The following is a 25,046-nucleotide window of genomic DNA, read 5'->3' as shown; positions in this document are numbered from 1 at the left end:
CATCTTCGGTGGCATAAGGGACGGTGTGAGCCAAGACATCCAGGGGGTTTAGCTCGCTCGTCTGCGGGAACAAACTGCCGCCATTGCTTGCCGTGCTACCGAGGGCCTTTGTCCCTGAATTGCTCACACACTCCGGCAGATTCAATGGGGGTCTGGCGGCAGATTTCTTTGACTTTATCGTTGGAAATGCATCTGCTTTGAGTGTCGCAGGATATCCACACATTCTTGCCATCTCTGTCGTAGCATAGCTTTCGGCGGTAAAGTGTGCGGAACAAACCTCCAATTTCTTGCCACTTTCGCATCTTTGGGCCACTGGTGCAACTTGAATCCGTCCCTGTTCGTGTTGTTACACCCTCCGACAACACACCGACGAGGCATGATGTCTCCAAGGTACGGAAAACAGTCGAAAAAACGGAAAATAACAGAGCTGATTTGACTCGGTGTTTGAGAAAATGGCGGATTGCTTCCCGATGTCGCTCCGAGAGCGAATATTAGAAAGGCGTGTAATTCGCCAAAATTCACCCATTTAGAGTTCGGAAATCGGTTAAAAAAATATATGGTCTTTTTTCCTTAACATCAAGGTATATATTGACGCTTACATAGGTCTGGTGATAATGTTCCCCTTTAAAACAAGTATTTTATAAAGTGCTCCACTGGGGTCCACCTTGGGCCCCTTAAAGTTAGATTTGAGGATGTGCTGCAGGCCGCTAAAAAAAGGAGCAAGGTGTACCGTCCTATTATTATGATTCTTGTATTCATTAAGGCATGCACATTCATATTTACACTTCCTCTTAATGCGCTAACAATCTAAGGCGAGGCAAATACTGCTGGCGGAGCAGCTCCTTGGCAAGTGGAGCCGTGCGACTCGGGAGGTGGAGGGTTACTTCTCTAAAAGCTGCTCCATCTTGGGGTTGATGAAAGAGAAGCCGGCGAAGGCGGCCTGGTCCATGGAGTCGATGAAGTTCTTGTCGCTGTAGGACAGGCGAGGCTTCTCGCTCAGGAACTCGCGGTCAAAGTTGCTGCAGTCGTTGGGCGCTCGCTGGAGTCGGCGGGAAAAGGTGCAACGTCAGCAAACACGGTGTGTTGTGTGTGTGTGTGTGTGTGTGTGTGTGTGTGTGTGTGTGTGTGTGTGTGTGTGTGTGTGTAGGTGTGTGATATTGTTTTTTTGTTTTGTTTTGATAGTGATGACACACAGGCTATTTAAATGGATTCTGTATACTTGAATGAACTTACAAAATCTATTGCAGCAGAGTGACTTATAAAAATAAAAAAAGGTGAGGCGGACCTTAAAAGTATGGTAAACATTTTTGAGAAAATATACATATATGTTTTTTGCGTGCATATCTTAAATCTGAGGTGATATCATTTAAATGGATGTCTTTCATTTTCTCCTATAATGTCTAGAAAGGGTAGTACTAAAGAGAGGAGGTCTCAAGAAGGTAAGAAATACAAGAGTGTGTGTGTGTGTGTGTGTTCTGGCAATGCTTACTTAATGGGGACACCGCTCTGTTTACACGGTCACCTTTAGGGGACCTCTGACGGTATGGGGACAAAAAAACAGGTCCCCTAAAGGGAAAAGGTTTGTATTTTATTTCTGTGGTTTAAGGTAAGATAAGATCATTTTTTATTGATCCCACAACAGGGAAATTTGGGTTACTTTGTTTCAAATATTGGTAAAAGAGAACATACATTTTGTTGAAAAGTGAAACATTTGTTATCCTGGCATTAATAGTACTGTGATTCTGTATGGTATCCATCCTTAGTTCAAACTAATATATTTTTCTAAAAAACAAAATGTGGTTTAGTGTTCCTTAGGATGACATTTCCATACAGCATGATTATAAAACATTATTACCTTAAAGTATGATTCACATCCAGAATGTTCCATCCTTCTATATATGCTAGTTGGAGTTGCAGACAAGTTCATTACTGCTAAATAGCAGTTTTCAGTAATGTCACAGAAGATGCAGGATTTGCTTGAACATTTAAGTGGTGAAACTTAGGACAGCTGTAGTGCTGTATTCTCAGCATCATGTCATATTTACTTTACACTTCTTCTTTTTTTTTTTTTTTTTTAAATGGTCCTCAGTCCAAAGACATGCACCTGGGGATAAGTTGATTGGCAACACTAAATTGGCCCTAGTGTGTGGATGTGAGTATGAATGTTGTCTGTCTATCTGTGTTGGCCCTGCGATGAGGTGGCGACTTGTCCAGGGTGTACCCAGCCTTCCGCCCGATTGTAGCTGAGATAGGCTCCAGCGCCCCCCGCGACCCCAAAGGAAATAAGCGGTAGAAAATGGATGGATGGATGGATGGATGGTCCTCAGTAGTCACGTACAAATTTGTGTGAATTATGCAACATTATTTAAATTTGGTCCCCATGAACCATATGAAGTCTTTTTCCCCAGGGTCCCCAGTAAGAATGATCAGCACATTACTTCATCAATCCAGAGATTTAAAGATGTGTATGAGCTAACTGGCCAGTGGACATTTTACCTATTTTTTTAATGCCTCCACAACCTGTAGAAAGGCTGGTCCCTACAAGTCATGATCAAAAACTTGGTCCCCATTCCAAATGATAAACAGTTTGTGTGTGTGTGTGTGTGTGTGTGTGTGTGTGTGTGTGTGTGTGCGTGTGTGTGTGTGTGTGTGTGTGTGTGTGTGTGTGTGTGTGTGTGTGGGTCATACCACTTTGGGCTTGAAAGGCGGCTCCACATCTTTGTCCTCCAAGGCCTGCCAGTCGATGGACTTGAAGAAGGCGTGTGAGCGGATGTCACCTGTGATGCCCAGCCTGCGTGTGGGGTCTCTTTCAAACAGCTGCACACAAACACATTCCATGAAGAGAAGAAAAGCAAGTCTGGATGTTTTCCTTCTCAATGTGTACATGACACCAAGTACCAGGTTCTTGTTGAGACCTGGCATCAGTGTTTCCATCCCTGGGAATCATTTGGGACTTTTGTTAAGATTCCCTTTTTCCATGCCTGTGGGCACGCATGATGTCCTTATCATGACGTCACCACGCATGAGGTCACCTGGCATGACGTCACGGCGCATGAGGTCACCTGGCATGACGTCACCACGCATGATATCACCAGGTGTGACGTCACCACAACATTAGCATGAGGTCACCACGCATTACAACATTAGCATGACATCACCACGCATGATGTCACCACGCATGACGTCATTAGCATGAGGTCGCCACGCATGAGGTTATTAGCATGACGTCGCCACGCATGAGGTTATTAGCATAGCATCACCTTGCCACGCATGACGTCACCACGCATGAAGTCATTAGCATGACATCACCACGCATGAGGTTATTAGCATAGCATCACCTTGCCATGCATGACATCATTAGCATGACATCACCACGCATGATGTCATTAGTATGACATCAACATGCATGATGTCATTAGCATGGCGCCGCCACACATGATGTAATTAGCATGACATCACCACGCATGACGTCTTTAGCATGACATCACCACGCACAATGTAATTAGCATGACATCACCACGCACAATGTCACCACTCATGACGTCACCACGCTTGATGTCACCATGCATGAGGTCATTAGCATGAGGTCATTGGCATGATGTCACCACACATGACGTCTTTAGCATGACATCACCACGCACAATGTAATTAGCTTGACATCACCACGCATGACATAATTAGCATGACGTCGCCATGCATGATGTCAATAGAATGACATCACCACGCATGATGTCATTAGCATGCCACCACGCACAATGTAATTAGTATGACATCCCCACGCACGATGTCACCACTCATGACGTCACCAAGCTTGGTGTCACCATGCATGAGGTCATTAGCATGAGGTCATTAGCATGATGTCACCACATATGACGTCTTTAGCACGACATCACCACGCACAATGTAATTAGTATGACATCCCCACGCACGATGTCACCACTCATGACGTCACCAAGCTTGATGTCACCATGCATGAGGTCATTATCATGATGTCACCACACATGACGTCTTTAGCACGACATCACCACGCACAATGTAATTAGTATGACATCCCCACGCACGATGTCACCACTCATGATGTCACCAAGCTTGATGTCACCATGCATGAGGTCATTAGCATGACATCACCACACACAATGTAATTAGCATGACATCACCATGGACGTTGTCACCACTCATGACATCACCAAGCTTGATGTCACCATGCATGAGGTCATTAGCATGACATCACCACACACAATGTAATTAGCATGACATCACCATGCATGTTGTCACCACTCATGACATCACCAAGCTTGATGTCACCATGCATGAGGTCATTAGCATGATGTCACCACGCATGAGGTCCTTAGCATGATGTCACCACGCATGTGGTCCTTAGCATGATGTCACCACGCATGAGGTCATTAGCATGAGGTACTTAGCATGATGTCACCACGCATGATGTCATTAGCATGCCACCACGCACAATGTAATTAGTATGACATCCCCACGCACGATGTCACCACTCATGACGTCACCAAGCTTGCTATCACCATGCATGAGGTCATTAGCATGAGGTCACCACATATGACGTCTTTAGCACGACATCACCACGCACAATGTAATTAGTATGACATCCCCACGCACGATGTCACCACTCATGACGTCACCAAGCTTGATGTCACCATGCATGAGGTCATTAGCATGAGGTCATTATCATGATGTCACCACACATGACGTCTTTAGCACGACATCACCACGCACAATGTAATTAGTATGACATCTCCACGCACGATGTCACCACTCATGACGTCACCAAGCTTGATGTCACCATGCATGAGGTCATTAGCATGACATCACCACACACAATGTAATTAGCATGACATCACCATGCACGTTGTCACCACTCATGACATCACCAAGCTTGATGTCACCATGCATGAGGTCATTAGCATGATGTCACCACGCATGAGGTCCTTAGCATGATGTCACCACGCATGAGGTCCTTAGCATGATGTCACCACGCATGAGGTCATTAGCATGAGGTCCTTAGCATAATGTCACCACGCATGAGGTCATTAGCATGAACAACAAAGTTGACAGTGATCAAATTTGTTGTCTTTTTCTCCAAAAGAGACTGGATGAAGAACCGAAGCGTTAAGCAAATCCTGATCAAATGCCATCACTGCATGTGGGAGAATGACAGATTACCATGGAATGTCAGTGATTCCTTTAGAAGAAGAATCCACCCCTCCCCCTCCCCCTCCAGGCTGTTCTATGGTCTGGCAGTGACGGTGCAGACCTTCTCCAGCAGCTCCTTGGCCTCCTTGTTGATCCAGCGGGGGTAGTGCGGGGTGTCCATGCGGATGGACTCAAACAACTCATCCTCATCGTCTCCGTGGAAGGGGGATTGTCCCACCAGCATTTCGTAGAGCAGCACGCCAAGGGACCACCAGTCCACTGAGAAGGAGTACTTCTGGCCCAGCAGGATCTGCGACCAGACAACAGAGACTCAGACTGCTTATTGGAGGACACACCAACACCAGTGCATCCTTCTTCACTAAGAAAGGACAGAAGAACACTTTAGGATACAAAATAAGAAGATTTGTAAATCTATAAAGCTTTACCTACTATAAGCCGCTACTTTTTTCTTACACTTTAATCGGTGAGGCTAATTGTTTTTTTCATAAGAGACGCTGAAAAGGTGTGTTATTGTTTGTGCTACTGCGCCATCTTTTGGACGAGCTCGCTCGCTGCAGGAGCTACAGTTTGAAAGTCTGTAGTATTTCCTTCTGTTTCCTGCCTCAAACCGGAAGTACACGTGCCGTTCCGCCCACTAATCGTCCATAGCGTTTCTACTTGTATGGTTTCCTCATCACTCCAAGCAACGTTTGTAAGTTTTACAATATAACTACAACTATTCATACTTACTTAATAGTCCTGTGTGAGATGTCCGTAGGAATGTTTTCATGCATGTTTGTATGTGCTATCGTAATGTAATGAAGCTAGCATCATTACCATTAGCTAATATGCTAACACGTTTACAAATGTCTTAGTTAGTATTATTAACTTACAATGGCATTCTTTTTCTATTGTTTCACTTTCACAAATTCCTCAGTGAATTCACCAAAATGTCACCGTGGAGTTATTGAGTCTGTTTAGCTGATTGGAGAGCTAGCTTCCACAACAAGTGGGTCCATGACGATGACTTCTGTTTTGTTTGATCAGCCATTTTACTGCTGTGTCACAGACACCGTTTGGAAACAATTATATAAACATTTCAACAATCTTTTTGAGTAAATAACTCATTTCACAACGTGTATATCTGCGGCATGTAGTCGGCTGCCGCTAATATATGGAAAATGGTTTTCTCCCCTAAAATTTAGTGGGTGCTCCTTATATAGTCCAGAAAATACGGTATGCTGTCATTAACAATGATATACTGTAACAATACCAAACTATACTAACAGCAGTTGGAGGGAAAAAAGTCGAGATTTTTTCTAAGTGTCACAAAATTGGGATTTTTTTATATACAATCTGTGTACTGTATATACAATCTGTATATAATTTGTGTATGTACAATCTGTGTATAATTTGTGTAAGTATATACAATCTGTGAATACATTTGTGTATATACAATCTGTGTATAATTTGTGTATATACTATCTGTTTATACTTTGTGTATATACAATCTGTGTATATAAATGTTTTTATAATTTGTGTATATACAATCTGTGTACTGTATTTTTCGGAGTATAAGTCGCACCTGCCGAAAATGCATAATAAAAAAAGAAAAAAACCTATATAATTCGCACTGGAGCCCGGCCAACTATGAAAAAAACTGCGATTTATAGTCCGAAAAATACGGTATATATAATTTGTGTATATACAACCTGTGTATAATGTGTGTATATACACAATTTGTGTATATATAATTTGTGTATATACAATCTGTGTATAATGTGTGTATATATACACAATTTGTGTACCGGTATATACAATTTCTGCATAATTTGTGTATATACGATCTGTGTATATACAATCTGTATAATTTGTGTATATACGATATGTGTACATACAATCTGTATACAATCTGTGTATATACTATCTGTGTATAATTTGTGTATATACAATATAGGTACATACAATCTGTATACAATCTGTGTATAATTTGTGTATATACAATCTGTGTATATACAATATAGGTACATACAATCTGTGTATATATTATCTGTGTATAATTTGTGTATATACAATTTTTGTATAATGTGTGTTTATAAAATCTGTGTATAATTTGTGTACCGGTATATACAATCTGTGTATATACATTTTTAAAATAATTTGTGTATATACAATTTGTGTGTAATGTGTGTATATACACAATCTGTGTATATACATTTTTTAAATAATTCGTGTATATACAATTTGTGTGTAATGTGTGTATATACACAATCTGTGTATATACAATTTTTGTATAATTTGTGTATATACAATCTCTGTATGATTTGTTGTATATACAATCTGTGTACATACAATATGTGTATATAAATGTTTTGTATAATTTGTGTTTGTACAATTTGTGTGTATTTAATATGTGTGTATATGATCATATGTATGTATAACCAGTGTATATGTTATCTGTGTATTTATAATTTATTTATATATATTCTATGTATAAACAATCAGTGTATATATAATCAGTGTGTATATAATCTGTGTACGAATAATCTGTCTTTATAGCATCTGTATTATATATAAACTGTAGATAAATATTATCTGTGTATCTATAAGTGTATTTATAATCTGTGTATATAGATATATACTATATATAATCTGTATATTTGTATATATATATATATATATATATATATATATATATATATATATATATATATATATATATATATAATATCTGTGTATATACTGTATAATATGTCTATATCCATCCATCCATCTATTTTCTACCGCTTGTCCCTGTCGTGGTCGCAGGGGTGGCTGGAGCCTATCCCAGCTGCAATAGTTTGTATTATATATTCTATATATAATCTGTATATATATTGATAAAATCTGTGTATACAGTATATAAACTGTCTATATAAAATATGTATTATATATACTATATCTACTCTGTATATACATATAATTTGTGTATTTATAATGTGTTTTGTATACATACTGTATAATGTGTGTGTATTTTCCATGCGCACAGTGACAGGTTTGGTGTGACACCACTGACCTCAGGGGCGATGTAGTCAGGCGTGCCACAGAAGGTGGTGGCGCGGTTTTCTCCGAACACGTTCTCCTTGCACATGCCAAAGTCAGCGATCTTGATGTGTCCCTCGTGATCCAGCATGACATTGTCTAACTTTAGGTCTCTGCAGGAAAGAAAAACAAGCGATTTCACAGCAATTCATACGCTTTTTCTTTTAGCAAAACAAAATAAGGAACACAAGCCTTCATGAAGAATGTACAGTGTATACGAAAGTAACCATATGTTGTTAAGGGACAATACTAGAGAAAGTAAAACATGATGTACTTTAGAGCAGGCGTGTCAAAGTTGTGTTCACTGAGGGCCACATCGCGGTTATGGCTGCCCTCAGAGGGCCACATGTAAATATACATGATTACAAATGTGTAAGGATTATATTACAAAATTAATTATGCATTTGAATATTGTATCTTACGTCCGCTGTTAAAAAAAAGAAGCTAATTTGCCAGAATTTTACTATACAATTTGCGGTGGTTTTTACAGCATATTACTGTAAATTTAATGGAAAAACACTACTAAGTTTTTTTTTTAATTTATGCAACTAAGTTGCCTTTTTTTTTTTACAGTAAAATGTACAATTGTTGTTTTTATAGTGTATTAAAGTAGATCAGGGGTGCCCATACGTTTTCAGACCAAGTCGAGGTGATCTACCTTATATATACATATATATACATACATATATAAATAAATATATACATATACACACACACATACAGTATATATATATATATATATATATATATATATATATATATATATATATATATATACATACACAGTTACACACACACACACACATATATACAGCAGTGGTTCTCAACCTTTTTTCAGTGATGTACCCCCTGTGAACATTTTTTTAATTCAAGTACCCCCTAATCAGAGCAAAGCATTTTTGGTTGAAAAAAAGAGATAAAGAAGTAAAATACAGCACTATGTCATCAGTTTCTGATTTATTAAATTGTATAACGGTGCAAAATATTGTTCATTTGTAGTGGTCTTTTTTTAACTATTTGGAAAAAAAGATATAAAAATAACTAAAAACTTGTTGAAAAATAAACAAGTGATTCAATTATAAATAAAGATTTCTACACAAAGAAGTAATCATCAACTTAAAGTGCACTCTTTGGGGATTGTAATAGAGATCCATCTGGATTCTAAACATTTCTTCACAAAAAAAGAAATCTTTAACATCAATATTTATGGAACATGTCCACAAAAAAGCTAGCTGTCAACACTGAATATTGCATTGTTGCATTTCTTTTCACAGTTCTTTTTGACAGACATTTTAGTGAGGGTCAAACCATCATGGCATGGGGGAAACTCTGGGTTTATGGTAATGAATGGAATAGCCTACTTGATTTGATGTTCGGTTTATGAACTTACATTCATATTTTGTTGAAGTATTATTCAATAAATATATTTATAAAGGATTTTTTAATTGTTGCTATTTTTAGAATATTTAAAAAAAAATCTCACGTACCCCTTGGCATACCTTCAAGTACCCCCAGGAGTACGCGTACTACCATTTGAGAACCACTGATATACAGTTTGTGTGTATATATATATATATATATATATATATATATATATATATATATATATATATATATATATATATATATATATATATATTAGGGCTGTCAATTTATTGCATTTTCACCCTAGTAGTTGTGTCCAAATAAAGAAAATGTTATTTATGCAAGCAAATAACCTGTGATTACTCATATTGCTTAATCTGAAAAAAAAAAAATCACTTGACAGCCCTAATATATATATATATATATATATATATATATATATATATATATATATATATATATATATATATATACAGCCCTAATATATATATATATATATATTAGGGCTGTCAAAAAAAAAATCACTTGACAGCCCTAATATATATATATATATATATATATATATATATATATATATATATATATATATATATATATATATATATATATATATTAGGGCTGTCAAGTGATATATATTTTTTCAGATTAAGCAATGTGAGTAATCACAGGTTATTTGCTTGCATAAATAACATTTTCTTTATTTGGACACAACTACTAGGGTGAAAATGCAATAAATTGACCTAATATATATATATATATATATATATATATATATATATATATATATATATATATATATATATATATATATATATATATATTAGGGCTGTCAATTTATTGCACAACTACTAGGGTGAAAATGGAATAAATTGACAGCCCTAATATATATATATATATATATATATATATATATATATATATATTAGGGCTGTCAATTTATTGCATTTTCACCCTAGTAGTTGTGCAATAAATTGACAGCCCTAATATATATATATATATATATATATGTATATATATATATATATATATATATATATATATTAGGGCTGTCAATTTATTGCATTTTCACCCTAGTAGTTGTGTCCAAATAAAGAAAATGTTATTTATGCAAGCAAATAACCTGTGATTACTCACATTGCTTAATCTGAAAAAAAAAATCACTTGTCAGCCCTAATATATACAGGTAAAAGCCAGTAAATTAGAATATTTTGAAAAACTTGATTTATTTCAGTAATTGCATTCAAAAGGTGTAACTTGTACAATATATTTATTCATTGCACACAGACTGATGCATTCAAATGTTTATTTCATTTAATTTTGATGATTTGAAGTGGCAACAAATGAAAATCCAAAATTCCGTGTGTCACAAAATTAGAATATTACTTAAGGCTAATACAAAAAAGGGATTTTTAGAAATGTTGGCCAACTGAAAAGTATGAAAATGAAAAATATGAGCATGTACAATACTCAATACTTGGTTGGAGCTCCTTTTGCCTCAATTACTGCGTTAATGCGGCGTGGCATGGAGTCGATGAGTTTCTGGCACTGCTCAGGTGTTATGAGAGCCCAGGTTGCTCTGATAGTGGCCTTCAACTCTTCTGCGTTTTTGGGTCTGGCATTCTGCATCTTCCTTTTCACAATACCCCACAGATTTTCTATGGGGCTAAGGTCAGGGGAGTTGGCGGGCCAATTTAGAACAGAAATACCATGGTCCGTAAACCAGGCACAGGTAGATTTTGCGCTGTGTGCAGGCGCCAAGTCCTGTTGGAACTTGAAATCTCCATCTCCATAGAGCAGGTCAGCAGCAGGAAGCATGAAGTGCTCTAAAACTTGCTGGTAGACGGCTGCGTTGACCCTGGATCTCAGGAAACAGAGTGGACCGACACCAGCAGATGACATGGCACCCCAAACCATCACCCAACGATGCAAAGTTTGCATTTCCTTTGGAAATCGAGGTCCCAGAGTCTGGAGGAAGACAGGAGAGGCACAGGATCCACGTTGCCTGAAGTCTAGTGTAAAGTTTCCACCATCAGTGATGGTTTGGGGTGCCATGTCATCTGCTGGTGTCGGTCCACTCTGTTTCCTGAGATCCAGGGTCAACGCAGCCGTCTACCAGCAAGTTTTAGAGCACTTCATGCTTCCTGCTGCTGACCTGCTCTATGGAGATGGAGATTTCAAGTTCCAACAGGACTTGGCGCCTGCACACAGCGCAAAATCTACCCGTGCCTGGTTTACGGACCATGGTATTTCTGTTCTAAATTGGCCCGCCAACTCCCCTGACCTTAGCCCCATAGAAAATCTGTGGGGTATTGTGAAAAGGAAGATGCAGAATGCCAGACCCAAAAACGCAGAAGAGTTGAAGGCCACTATCAGAGCAACCTGGGCTCTCATAACACCTGAGCAGTGCCAGAAACTCATCTACTCCATGCCACGCCGCATTAACGCAGTAATTGAGGCAAAAGGAGCTCCAACCAAGTATTGAGTATTGTACATGCTCATATTTTTCATTTTCATACTTTTCAGTTGGCCAACATTTCTAAAAATCCCTTTTTTGTATTAGCCTTAAGTAATATTCTAATTTTGTGACACACGGAATTTTGGATTTTCATTTGTTGCCACTTCAAATCATCAAAATTAAATGAAATAAACATTTGAATGCATCAGTCTGTGTGCAATGAATAAATATAATGTACAAGTTACACCTTTTGAATGCAATTACTGAAATAAATCAAGTTTTTCAAAATATTCTAATTTACTGGCTTTTACCTGTATATATTTTTAATTTTTTTTTATTTACTTAATTTCACTTTTTTACACTTTATTTTATTACACTCTATTTTACTTGATTATACTTTATTTTTTACTTTATTTCACTTGATTACATTTAATTACACTTTATTACACTATATTTCAGTTTATTACACTTTATTACACTTAAGAACATGACATTTCACTTTATTACCTTTTAAACTTGCGAGTTGGACCTGAGTGTGAAAAAAGCATGCTCTCTGACCTGTAGATGATGCCTTTAGAATGTAGAAACTGAAGGCCACAAATGATCTCTGCAGAGTAAAACCTGGAAGGACAAAGACAAGGCAGAAACAAGATGTCTTTCAGCAGGAAGCAAGACGTTGACAACGACACATTTCAGCGCAGACTTGAATTATTAAGGAGAACATTTGTATAGAGCATGGTGTCAAACTCTGGCCCGCGGGCCAAATTTGGCCCGCCGTGTAATTTAATTTGGCCCTTGAGGCAATATCAAATTAACATTAGAGCTGGCCCGCCGGTATTATACAGCGGCAGTGCCGCTGTAACACCGCATTCACCGCTAATACTTATACTTGCCAACCCTCTCGATTTTCCCGGGAAACTCCCGAAGTTCAGTGCCCCTCCCAAAAATCTCCCAGGGCAACCATTCTCCCGATTTCCACCCGGACAACAGTATTGGGGGTGTGCCTTAAAGGCACTGCCTTTAGAATTCTCTACAACCTGTCGTCACGTCCACTTTTCCTCCATACAAACAGAAAGTCACATAATATATGCGGATTGTACACACACATAAGTGAATGCAACTCATACTTGATCAACAGCCATACAGGTCACACTGAGGGTGGCCGTATAAACAACTTTAACACTGTTACAAATATGCGCCACACTGTGAACCCACACCAAACAAGAATGACAAACACATTTCGGGAGAACAACCGCACCGTAACAAAACATAAAAATACCCAGAACCCCTTGCAGCACTAACTTTTCCGGAACGCTACAATATACACCCCCGCTACCACCAAACCCCGCCCCCCAACCATGCCCACCTCATTGTTATTTTATTTTAAAATTTATTAGCCTGTGGAAAAAGTTACTGTTGATATTTACCTCAGAAGGCCGCAAATAGAAAAGAAGCATTACATTTTTTATTTAAATTTGATTTAATATAACATTGATGTTTTTTGAAAGTTGATTTTGCACTATTAAGTTATATAAGCGTTGCTTGTTCCATATTCAGTGTTAAAGCAAATCAGTGTAGCAAACTGAGCAATAATTAACGTTTTATTCATGCTCTTTCTCTTGCTACTTCAAGGCTTGAATGTTTGAATTATTCATTATTGTTATTTTATTTTCAAATGTATTATTAGCCTTATTTTGATATTTACCTCAGAAGGCTGCAAATAGAAAAGAGGCATTCCATTTTTATTTAAATTTTATTTGATATGCCATTGATATTTTTTAATTATTATTATTATTATTATTATTATTATTTGAAATTTGATTTTGCATGTCACTATAAAGTTATATAAGCCTTGCTTGTTCAATATTCAATGCAAAACTTGTTTGGGTCCCTATTAAAAGGTTAATTTGTTCAACCTTGGCCCGCGGCTTTGTTCACTTTTAAATTTTGGCCCACTCTGTATTTGTATGATGGGAAACCTAAAAGCGGCTGGAAGCTTAAAAGAGTCGAGTGTCTCTGAAGCGCTTCACTTGTCATCTGTGTCGGGTATACAGTACACTATACAGTATACATTATACATTTTATAATGTATAATAATGGAAAAAGGGTTGAACGAGAGTTCCCGCTAGAATCTTCATGGTGCTTTTGTTGACCAGAGAGGAGATTCTGGAGAGAAATCTCGTTCGTTGGTTGACCTTTTTGATTACCTTGGTTGCCATTTTATCACAGGAAAGATTAGCCTCTAGAATAGAACCTAGGTAGGTGACCTCATCTTTCCTGGTGATAACAATGTCACCCACATTTATAGTGAAGTCATTGACTTTCTTAAGGTTGATGTGGGACCCAAATAGGATGGATTATTATAACATTATACCGACAGGGGGAAAATAACACTGTTACGTTGCTACACCTTATTATTCATTTGTTGATCCTAAAAAAAATATTACAAAAAAAGCTTACTTGGTGAATACCGTATTTTTCGGAGTATAAGTCGCACCGGAGTATAAGTCGCACCTGCCGAAAATGCATAAAAAAGAAGGAAAAAAACATATATAAATCGCACTGGAGCCCGGCCAAACTATGAAAAAAACTGCGACTTATAGTCCGAAAAATACAGTAAGCATAACAAAAACAGTAATTCAATACTATTGTTTAGTATTGGTAGTTCAATTGGGGCTACTAGTACTCCTGGGGATATCTGAAGGCACTCCAGTGGGTACTTAAGATTTAAAAATAAGTATTCGTTTAACTGCTGATTTTGCAAGTTTACCTTTGTATGAAGATATGAACAGTACATAATCTTTTTGGAATACTTATAGGACCTGAGGAAATCAAATGTACAAAGGGATCAAATTTACTGTATATATATATATATATGTCTTAATAAGGTTATCCAAAAAATAGTGCTCGATACCGTAGTAGAGCGCAATATATGTATGTGTGGGAAAAAAATCACAAAAATCACAGGCCTGTTTCATGAGGGGGGGTACCCTCAATCGTCAGGAGATTTTAATGGGAGCATTCGCATACCATGGTTTATATAGGGCACAGAGTGGGTGGGTACAGGCTGGCCTAGGGGCGTGGTGATTGGCTCATGTGTTACCTAGGAGGTGTTTCCGTCTATGGCGGCATGTTGTTACAATTTCGCTGCGCTTGTTGAGAGATGACAGGTCTGGACGGTAAATAATAAACAGTTTCTCTTTCAAGCATAGGTTGCATCTTTTATTACCACTATTGTAAGGTGTGCTGGATGCAAGAATTTGCCATGTTATTGAATATTCAACATTATTGTCTTTGAGGTCCCAAATGTGTTTGCTGAGTTCCGTGGTATTTCGCAGGTTTTTGTTCCTGAAAGAAGCCTTGTGATTGTTCCATCTGGTTTTGAATTCTCCCTCGGTTAATCCTACATATGTGTCGGATGTGTTAATGTCCTTGCGTATTACCTTAGATTGGTAGACAACTGATGTTTGTAAGCACCCCCCGTTGAGAGGGCAATCAGGTTTCTTTCGACAATTACATCCTTTGTTGGTTTTGGAGTCGCTCTGTCTGAGGGCCGACGGCTCATTTGCAATTGTTTTGTTGTGGTTTGAGATGATTTGTCGTATATTGTTCATGCAGCTGTAGCTCAATTTAATGTTGTTCTTGTTGAATACTTTTCTTAGGATGTTGTCTTTGGGAAAGTGTTTGTCAATCAGATTGAGGAATTTGTGTCCAATGTTTGTTGAGACGTTTTTGCTGTATGGGGGGTTGTACCAGATGATGTCGTTCCGTTTTCTGTTCTTTTTTGGCTGGTTTCCTGGCGTGGGTTCATAGGTGAGGGTGAAATTGTATCCGCTTTCATCAAGGGCTTTTTGGTACGGGGGGGTTGCTTGGTCAAATTCAGCTTTGCTAGATGACAGCATCGATAGCCTTTTATTGATTCCGGTAGGTATTCTTTCCGTGGTGGTGGGTGGGTGGTTGCTGTCATGGTGCACGTATTGGAGTGTTGTGTTGGGTTTCGTGAATGGTTGGTAGCTGTTATTTCTCAGGTTGAAAGTGACGTCAAGGAAGTTGACGGTTTGCTTGTTGGCTTCAATCGTGATCCGTAGGCCGTTCTCTTTGAAAATTTGGCATATGCGCTTCTTGGTATTCTCGCTGCTCCTTGGCGAGGCGCGACACACTGCCAGTCCGTCATCACGGTAAATACCAAGGTTCAGATTGAGGCTAGCGAGCTGGGAGAGGAGGAAACTCCCAACGAGTTCACACGTTTCTGCTCCGTCAAAACTTCCCATAGTGACGTCAAATGTTGCATTGTTCTTTTTTTGCCATGGTGTACTGTTGTGGATGAGAATGGAGTTTTTTGCGTGGATGATGATGTTTCTTTCGTTGCCTGTGATTGAGTCGTAGTCTGAGGCGAAGTCTAGTGCTTGAGTCAGTAGGTCTTGCGTGATGGAAGGGTAAAATTCCTCGATATCAAAGGAGATAAAGTTGTGCTGTTGTTTGTCTTGGATGTTGTTGAACCATTTGATTACTGCTGCTGTATTTCTCCATTGGTTGAGTGGTGTTTTGTCCTTGATTTTTGTGTTGACTCTGTCCAGGATTATTTTGCTGATTTTTCCTATTTCAGATTTAGTTGGGTTTATTAGTCGGCATGTTGGGTTATTTGCGAAGTTGGGTTTGTGGTCCTTCAATGTAATGAAGGCTTCCTTGTTGGCTGTGGCGTCCACCCTGTCCTCAATGTCCAGTTCAGCCGCGATCCTTTTATTTTCCAGGTGGATGTTCTGTAAGGTGTTGGGTTGCGCTTTTTTGTATGATTTGGTGATGCTTCTGTCCAGTAAGGTGTGGTGTTCTGGTATGTCCATTCTGTAGAAGTTTGTGGTTTTATCGGCAGCTATGATGAGGTTGTTTACTTTCTTGATGCGCTCCTTGTCATTTTTCAGCTTGGTGAGGAATGGGTTGCGGATTGGCTTGAATTTGACTGATTGTATCATTTTGAGCATGTCGTTCTCAAAATCCTTTAGTTCCTCAACTGTGGGTGGGTTCTTGGTAGATTTGAATCCGTAAGTTTCCTTTTGCATTCCTTTTGTTTCAGGGTGGAGGAAAAAATGTGCTTTCCACCGCATCCTTCTTAGGAAGTGTTCCGTCTTTTCTATGAGCCTTAGCTTGTAGTCATTCTGCGCGGGTATGGGAATGTTCTTCGTGGAGTAGTCGATGTTGAATTTTTCCATTTCTGATCGTCGTACAGTGCTCAACAAATGTCAATTTGGAGCGGAGTATATGTCTTAATAAGGTTATCCAAAAAATAGTGCTCGATACCGTAGTAGAGCGCAATATATGTATGTGTGGGAAAAAAATCACAAGACTATTTCATCTCTACAGGCCTGTTTCATGAGGGGGGGTACCCTCAATCGTCAGGAGATTTTAATGGGAGCATTCGCATACCATGGTTTGTATAGGGCATGGTATGCGAATGCTCCCATTAAAATCTCCTGACGATTGAGGGTACCCCCCCTCATGAAACAGGCCTGTAGAGATGAAATAGTCTTGTGATTTTTTTCCCACACATACATATATTGCGCTCTACTACGGTATCGAGCACTATTTTTTGGATAACCTTATTAAGACATATACTCCGCTCCAAATTGACATTTGTTGAGCACTGTACGACGATCAGAAATGGAAAAATTCAACATCGACTACTCCACGAAGAACATTCCCATACCCGCGCAGAATGACTACAAGCTAAGGCTCATAGAAAAGACGGAACACTTCCTAAGAAGGATGCGGTGGAAAGCACATTTTTTCCTCCACCCTGAAACAAAAGGAATGCAAAAGGAAACTTACGGATTCAAATCTACCAAGAACCCACCCACAGTTGAGGAACTAAAGGATTTTGAGAACGACATGCTCAAAATGATACAATCAGTCAAATTCAAGCCAATCCGCAACCCACTCCTCACCAAGCTGAAAAATGACAAGGAGCGCATCAAGAAAGTAAACAACCTCATCATAGCTGCCGATAAAACCACAAACTTCTACAGAATGGACATACCAGAACACCACACCTTACTGGACAGAAGCATCACCAAATCATACAAAAAAGCGCAACCCAACACCTTACAGAACATCCACCTGGAAAATAAAAGGATCGCGGCTGAACTGGACATTGAGGACAGGGTGGACGCCACAGCCAACAAGGAAGCCTTCATCACATTGAAGGACCACAAACCCAACTTCGCAAATAACCCAACATGCCGACTAATAAACCCAACTAAATCTGAAATAGGAAAAATCAGCAAAATAATCCTGGACAGAGTCAACACAAAAATCAAGGACAAAACACCACTCAACCAATGGAGAAATACAGCAGCAGTAATCAAATGGTTCAACAACATCCAAGACAAACAACAGCACAACTTTATCTCCTTTGATATCGAGGAATTTTACCCTTCCATCACGCAAGACCTACTGACTCAAGCACTAGACTTCGCCTCAGACTACGACTCAATCACAGGCAACGAAAGAAACATCATCATCCACGCAAAAAACTCCATTCTCATCCACAACAGTACACCATGGCAAAAAAAGAACAATGCAACATTTGACGTCACTATGGGAAGTTTTGACGGAGCAGAAACGTGTGAACTCGTTGGGAGTTTCCTCCTCTCCCAGCTCGCTAGCCTCAATCTGAACCTTGGTATTTACCGTGATGACGGACTGGCAGTGTGTCGCGCCTCGCCAAGGAGCAGCGAGAATACCAAGAAGCGCATATGCCAAATTTTCAAAGAGAACGGCCTACGGATCACGATTGAAGCCAACAAGCAAACCGTCAACTTCCTTGACGTCACTTTCAACCTGAGAAATAACAGCTACCAACCATTCACGAAACCCAACACAACACTCCAATACGTGCACCATGACAGCAACCACCCACCCACCACCACGAAAAGAATACCTACCGGAATCAATAAAAGGCTATCGATGCTGTCATCTAGCAAAGCTGAATTTGACCAAGCAACCCCCCCGTACCAAAAAGCCCTTGATGAAAGCGGATACAATTTCACCCTCACCTATGAACCCACGTCAGGAAACCAGCCAAAAAAGAACAGAAAACGGAACGACATCATCTGGTACAACCCCCCATACAGCAAAAACGTCTCAACGAACATTGGACACAAATTCCTCAATCTGATTGACAAACACTTTCCCAAAGACAACATCCTAAGAAAAGTATTCAACAAGAACAACATTAAATTGAGCTACAGCTGCATGAACAATATACGACAAATCATCTCAAACCACAACAAAACAATTGCAAATGAGCCGTCGGCCCTCAGACAGAGCGACTCCAAAACCAACAAAGGATGTAATTGTCGAAAGAAACCTGATTGCCCTCTCAACGGGGGGTGCTTACAAACATCAGTTGTCTACCAATCTAAGGTAATACGCAAGGACATTAACACATCCGACACATATGTAGGATTAACCGAGGGAGAATTCAAAACCAGATGGAACAATCACAAGGCTTCTTTCAGGAACAAAAACCTGCGAAATACCACGGAACTCAGCAAACACATTTGGGACCTCAAAGACAATAATGTTGAATATTCAATAACATGGCAAATTCTTGCATCCAGCACACCTTACAATAGTGGTAATAAAAGATGCAACCTATGCTTGAAAGAGAAACTGTTTATTATTTACCGTCCAGACCTGTCATCCCTCAACAAGCGCAGCGAAATTGTAACAACATGCCGCCATAGACGGAAACACCTCCTAGGTAACACATGAGCCAATCACCACGCCCCTAGGCCAGCCTGTACCCACCCACTCTGTGCCCTATATAAACCATGGTATGCGAATGCTCCCATTAAAATCTCCTGACGATTGAGGGTACCCCCCTCATGAAACAGGCCTGTAGAGATGAAATAGTCTTGTGATTTTTTTCCCACACATACATATATATATATATATATATATATATATATATATATATCAGTGACATGCGGTCATCATGGAAAGAAAAAAAAAGTAAAAAGAAAAAAAAAAATTAAATTGTTATATGTATGCAGTGATTATACTTTAAAGTTATTTTCTATTTAACTTCACCAGTTTTAGATTATTTGTATTCAAAATCGCTGAATTTTCACATTTGCCGTTCAAATACTGAGAAGAGACGGTGCGGTGATCAGCAGCCAGTTGAGGCACGTCACTCAATTGTGCCTCAACATGGATTGCGGACTCGACTAACTGCTGGCCTGCTGTGCAGTGAGACCGTATTGCTATATGAACTATATTATACATTTCCATAGTTTAGTTAGCTGAGGTATATAATGTACAGTGTATTTTGTCAACAACTGTATGTGTGTAACGTATTTCTTATGCTGAGCGATCATAAAACTGCTGCGAAGACGCACTGTGTGAGGCTCGCAGTAATCCCGCCTCCCGGTGCCGGTTAATGCACCTCCGCCGCAGAATGCACCCACCGACGGGAGCGCCACACCAACCAAAGCCCACACCCAAACCCTCCACGTGCAAGACCGAATCCACCCAAAAAAAGTCACTTAACAAGAAGCCAAAAAGTGCAAAAACAACAATGCTCGCGCCGGAGGAGCCGTGAACGACTGCAGGGACACAACATTAGGTACACCTGCAGACTGCAGCACGGATTTCATATTTCATTCATTCACAACTCCTCCAACACGAACACCACTGTTTCCGCACTTATTAATAAAGGTAAGACCATAATAACGTTTTTTTATTAAATGTGCTTTTTTGTGTGCTACAGTTTGTATGTGTAAAGTTAAAGTTAAGTTAAAGTAGCAATGATTGTCATACACACACTAGGTGTGGTGAAATTTGTCCTCTGCATTTGACCCATCCCCTTGTTCACCACCTGGGATGTGAGGAGAGCAGTGGGCAGCAGCGGCGCCGCGCCCAGGAATAATTTTTGGTGATTTAACCCCCAATTCCAACCCTTGATGCTGAGTGCCAAGCAGGGAAGAATGCTGGTATGAGCTTTTAAACATTACCCGTTAACTGCTGCCAATCAAATGGTGAATAAGATACTCTTTAGGGTTCATATGTTTGTAAATCTGACTGTGATGAAGTCAGTGCCTCACTAGCCATCATATATATATATATATATATATATATATATATATATATATATATATATATATACAATACATACATACATATACATATATACTATGTTAAATCAATTTAATCTTTATTATCATCTCAAAAAAGGGAATTTTAAGTTGATACATTTTTTTTATTTGCACAATAATTATTTCTTTGTTTGCATGTTAAAAAACTGTTAAAGTTCATCTTTATTATAATCCCCAAAAATGCATTTTAAATCGATAATTATTGTATGTGCACAGAGAGGACTATTTTTTTGTTTACATGTAGTTGTATTTCCAAATACTTCACATAAGAACACGAGAAGAAATTAAAATATGAATGCTACATTGCTGTGTTTCACATCTTTTTTTATCAAGCTAAAATGTTTTTCTGTGGTGAGGAGTCTTGGCTGATCTGTATTAGGCCCCTGCACAAGATGTAAATGACTTACTTTCGTTAAACGAAGCAGCGTTGTGCATACGGCTTGGATATGAGCGTACTTTAAAACAGCCTGAGTGTAAATCTGTCTGCCGTTTATGCAAAAGCGAGAGTAAATAAATGGAAATGGGCCACTGAGTGTGATGTTATCGTTTGGTTCCAACAGGGTCTTTGTAGACGAAGAGGCCATTTGAGGCTTGGCAAGCACTTCAGTTGCTGCCTAAGGAAAAACTATTGCATAACCAAATGCAGCCCATCCATTCCACTTGTTTAAATATTCACGCACATCTGATCTAATGGAAAGCAGATGCAAGCGTAATACTTCCTTTAAATGTGACCTGATGAGAAAACCTCTCGTATTTGTAGAAAAGAAAACCCAGCAATCAATTTCCTGCCATAATAAGAAGAAAGCAAGTTTCTTCCATGACATGTTGGTCTTAGATTATTATTATTATTATTATTATTAAATGTGTTTCTTCTTAAAGGGGAACATTATCACAATTCCAGAATGGTTAAAACCATTAAAAATCAGTTCCCAGTGGCTTATTTTATTTTTCGAAGTTTTTTTCAAAATTTTACCCATCACGCAATATCCCTAAAAAAAGCTTCAAAGTGCCTGATTTTAACCATCGTTATATACACCCGTCCATTTTCCTGTGACGTCACATAGTGATGCCAACTCAAACAAACATGGCGCATAGAACAGCAAGTTATAGCGACATTAGCTCGGATTCAGACTCGGATTTCAGCGGCTTAAGCGATTCAACAGATTACGCATGTATTGAAACGGATGGTTGTAGTGTGGAGGCAGGTAGTGAAAACGAAATTGAAGAAGAAACTGAAGCTATTGAGCCATATCGGTTTGAACCGTTTGCAAGCGAAACCGACGAAAACGACACGACAGCCAGCGACACGGGAGAAAGCGAGGAAGAATTCGGCGATCGCCTTCTAACCAACGATTGCTATGTGTTTGTTTGGCATTAAAGGAAACTAACAACTATGAACTAGGTTTACAGCATATGAAATACATTTGGCAACAACATGCACTTTGAGAGTGCAGACAGCCCAATTTTCATCAATTAATATATCCTGTAGACATACCCTCATCCGCGCTCTTTTCCTGAAAGCTGATCTGTCCAGTTTTGGAGTTGATGTCAGCAGGCCAGGGAAGCTAGGGTCGATATTCTTCTCTTGATCATCTTCGGTGGCATAAGGGACGGTGTGAGCCAAGACATCCAGGGGGTTTAGCTCGCTCGTCTGCGGGAACAAACTGCCGCCATTGCTTGCCGTGCTACCGAGGTCCTTTGTCCCTGAATTGCTCACACACTACGGCAGATTCAATGGGGGTCTGGCGGCAGATTTCTTTGACTTTATCGTTGGAAATGCATCTGCTTTGAGTGTCGCAGGATATCCACACATTCTTGCCATCTCTGTCGTAGCATAGCTTTCGTCGGTAAAGTGTGCGGAACAAACGTCCAATTTCTTGCCACATTCGCATCTTTGGGCCACTGGTGCAACTTGAATCCGTTCCTGTTCGTGTTGTTACACCCTCCGACAACACATCGACGAGGCATGACATCTCCAAGGTACGGAAAACAGTCGAAAAAACGGAAAATAACAGAGCTGATTTGACTCGGTGTTTGAGAAAATGGCGGATTGCTTCCCGATGTGACGTCGAGAGCGAATATTAGAAAGGCGTTTAATTCGCCAAAATTCACCCATTTAGAGTTCGGAAATCGGTTAAAAAAATATATGGTCTTTTTTCTGCAACATCAAGGTATATATTGACGCTTACATAGGTCTGGTGATAATATTCCCCTTTAAAGAGAAATTGCACTTTTTTCGAAAAATGTTGTCTATCATTCACAATCCTAATGTGACACAAAAACACATGTTTTTCTTTTTTGATGCAACCTAAGTCGTAAAATACGGCAAGTACGGGGTGGATAATAATGCAGCTAATGGGAGAACACTAGGGGTGTACTGGGACGTGTTGAACCGTTTCGGTACGGGGGTTTCGGTTCGATTCGGTTCGGAGGTGTACCGAACGAGTTTCCACACGGACATATTAAGTAGCGTACCGCACGTTGTGCAAACAATGCACACCGAGGCACAACACACTGTAAAAGCCAGAGCCTCGTTAAGATCTCCCGTTTGGAAACACTTTGGCTGCGCGATACAACAATGGAGGACGGAGGTTTGCCGACATTGTTCAGCAGCTGCTTGCTTCTAACAACACGTCAAACATGCTAACCCATTTGAAGCGTCACCACCGCATTCAAGCAGCCTCTCCTTGGCGAGTCAGGCAGGGCTAAAGCAATGACAATGTTTTTATAGCAACAGATTTAAGTCCATATTGCATTAAAAACTAGATTTTGACCCACTTCTATGGTGGAAGAACAATAAGCCCATATATCCTCTTACTGCCAAGTTAGCCAGTAGAGATGCGCGGTTTGCGGGCACAACCGCGGAGTCCGCGGATTATCCGCGGATCGGGCGGATGAAATTTAAAAAAATTAGATTTTATCCGCGGGTCGGGTCGGGCGGTTGAAAAAAATAAAAAATAGATTTTAAATAGATTCAGGCGGGTGGCAGTTAAACCAATTCGGAAATATATATACATAGTTAAATGTTGTTACCCACATACGAAAAACGAGCAGGCACCTGCAGCATATGCCACAACAGAAGAAAAAAGAAAAGAAGAGATGGACACTTTTACGGAGCGGAGAAGGGACGCCTCGCCGGGGTCCGGGACCGAGGCCCCTTCCCCCGAGAGGGCCCCACTGGGAGCCGTAGCTGAGGCGATCCGCGAGAAGGGCCCGACGCACGTCCAGGGTCACCACCGCACCGACACCCCGCCTCGTCCGCCTTCGCCGCGGCCGGCGTCACGCGCAGCAGATAAGCAGCTTACCTGCCCGCCACCCCCGTGGCCGGGGGCTCGTAACAGGGGTCACTCCGCGCGCAGTGCGCTCACGAAAGGGGTGGGGCTCACCCTGGTTGATATAGACAGCAGGACGGTGGCCATGTAAGTCGGAACCCGCTAAGGAGTGTGTAACAACCCACCTGCCGAATCAACTAGCCCTGAAAATGGATGGCGCTGGAGCCTCGGGCCCATACCAGGCCGTCGCCGGCAGCGAGACGCGCTTGGAGGTGCGCTCAGCGCGGCTCCCATATGATTGCGCACTGGTGTGCGTCTGGGCCGTGACAGCGTGGCACGCGAATGTCTGTACTGCATTGGATCAGTCTCCTTTCTTTAACAGGCAAAAGCTTTATAACCTCACTAATGCCTTGCATCGTCTATATTAGATATATAACAACGGGCGGGTGCGGGCGGATGCGGTTCTGATCAAATGTTACATCGGGTGGATGGCGGATGGTTGACGACTTTCTGATGCGGTTGCGGATGAAATAATTGCCTATCCGCGCATCTCTATTA

At 40.0% G+C, this 25,046-nt stretch overlaps 1 protein-coding gene across 2 annotated transcripts in view; it reads right to left on the bottom strand.

The window, feature by feature from the left end:
- Nucleotides 1-86: 86 nt before the first annotated feature.
- prkcda (protein kinase C, delta a) overlaps nucleotides 87-25,046 on the bottom strand; it is a 100,904-nt gene continuing 75,944 nt past the window's right edge. For both annotated transcript variants that reach the window (XM_061940597.2, XM_061940590.2), the window contains exons 14-18: nucleotides 12,623-12,685; nucleotides 8,219-8,357; nucleotides 5,285-5,473; nucleotides 2,689-2,817; nucleotides 87-1,039 (exon numbers count right to left, since the gene is read on the bottom strand). In XM_061940597.2, the coding sequence (XP_061796581.1) occupies nucleotides 881-1,039; nucleotides 2,689-2,817; nucleotides 5,285-5,473; nucleotides 8,219-8,357; nucleotides 12,623-12,685 (679 nt within the window). In that variant the 3' untranslated portion in view covers nucleotides 87-880. The remainder of the gene's footprint in view (nucleotides 1,040-2,688; nucleotides 2,818-5,284; nucleotides 5,474-8,218; nucleotides 8,358-12,622; nucleotides 12,686-25,046) is intronic.

Source organism: Nerophis lumbriciformis, linkage group LG03 (assembly GCF_033978685.3).
Source record: "Nerophis lumbriciformis linkage group LG03, RoL_Nlum_v2.1, whole genome shotgun sequence".
NCBI classification, from domain to species: Eukaryota; Metazoa; Chordata; class Actinopteri; order Syngnathiformes; family Syngnathidae; genus Nerophis; species Nerophis lumbriciformis.
The sequence above is the reverse complement of the archived record's forward strand: the minus strand, read 5'-3'. Positions and strand labels throughout refer to the sequence as shown.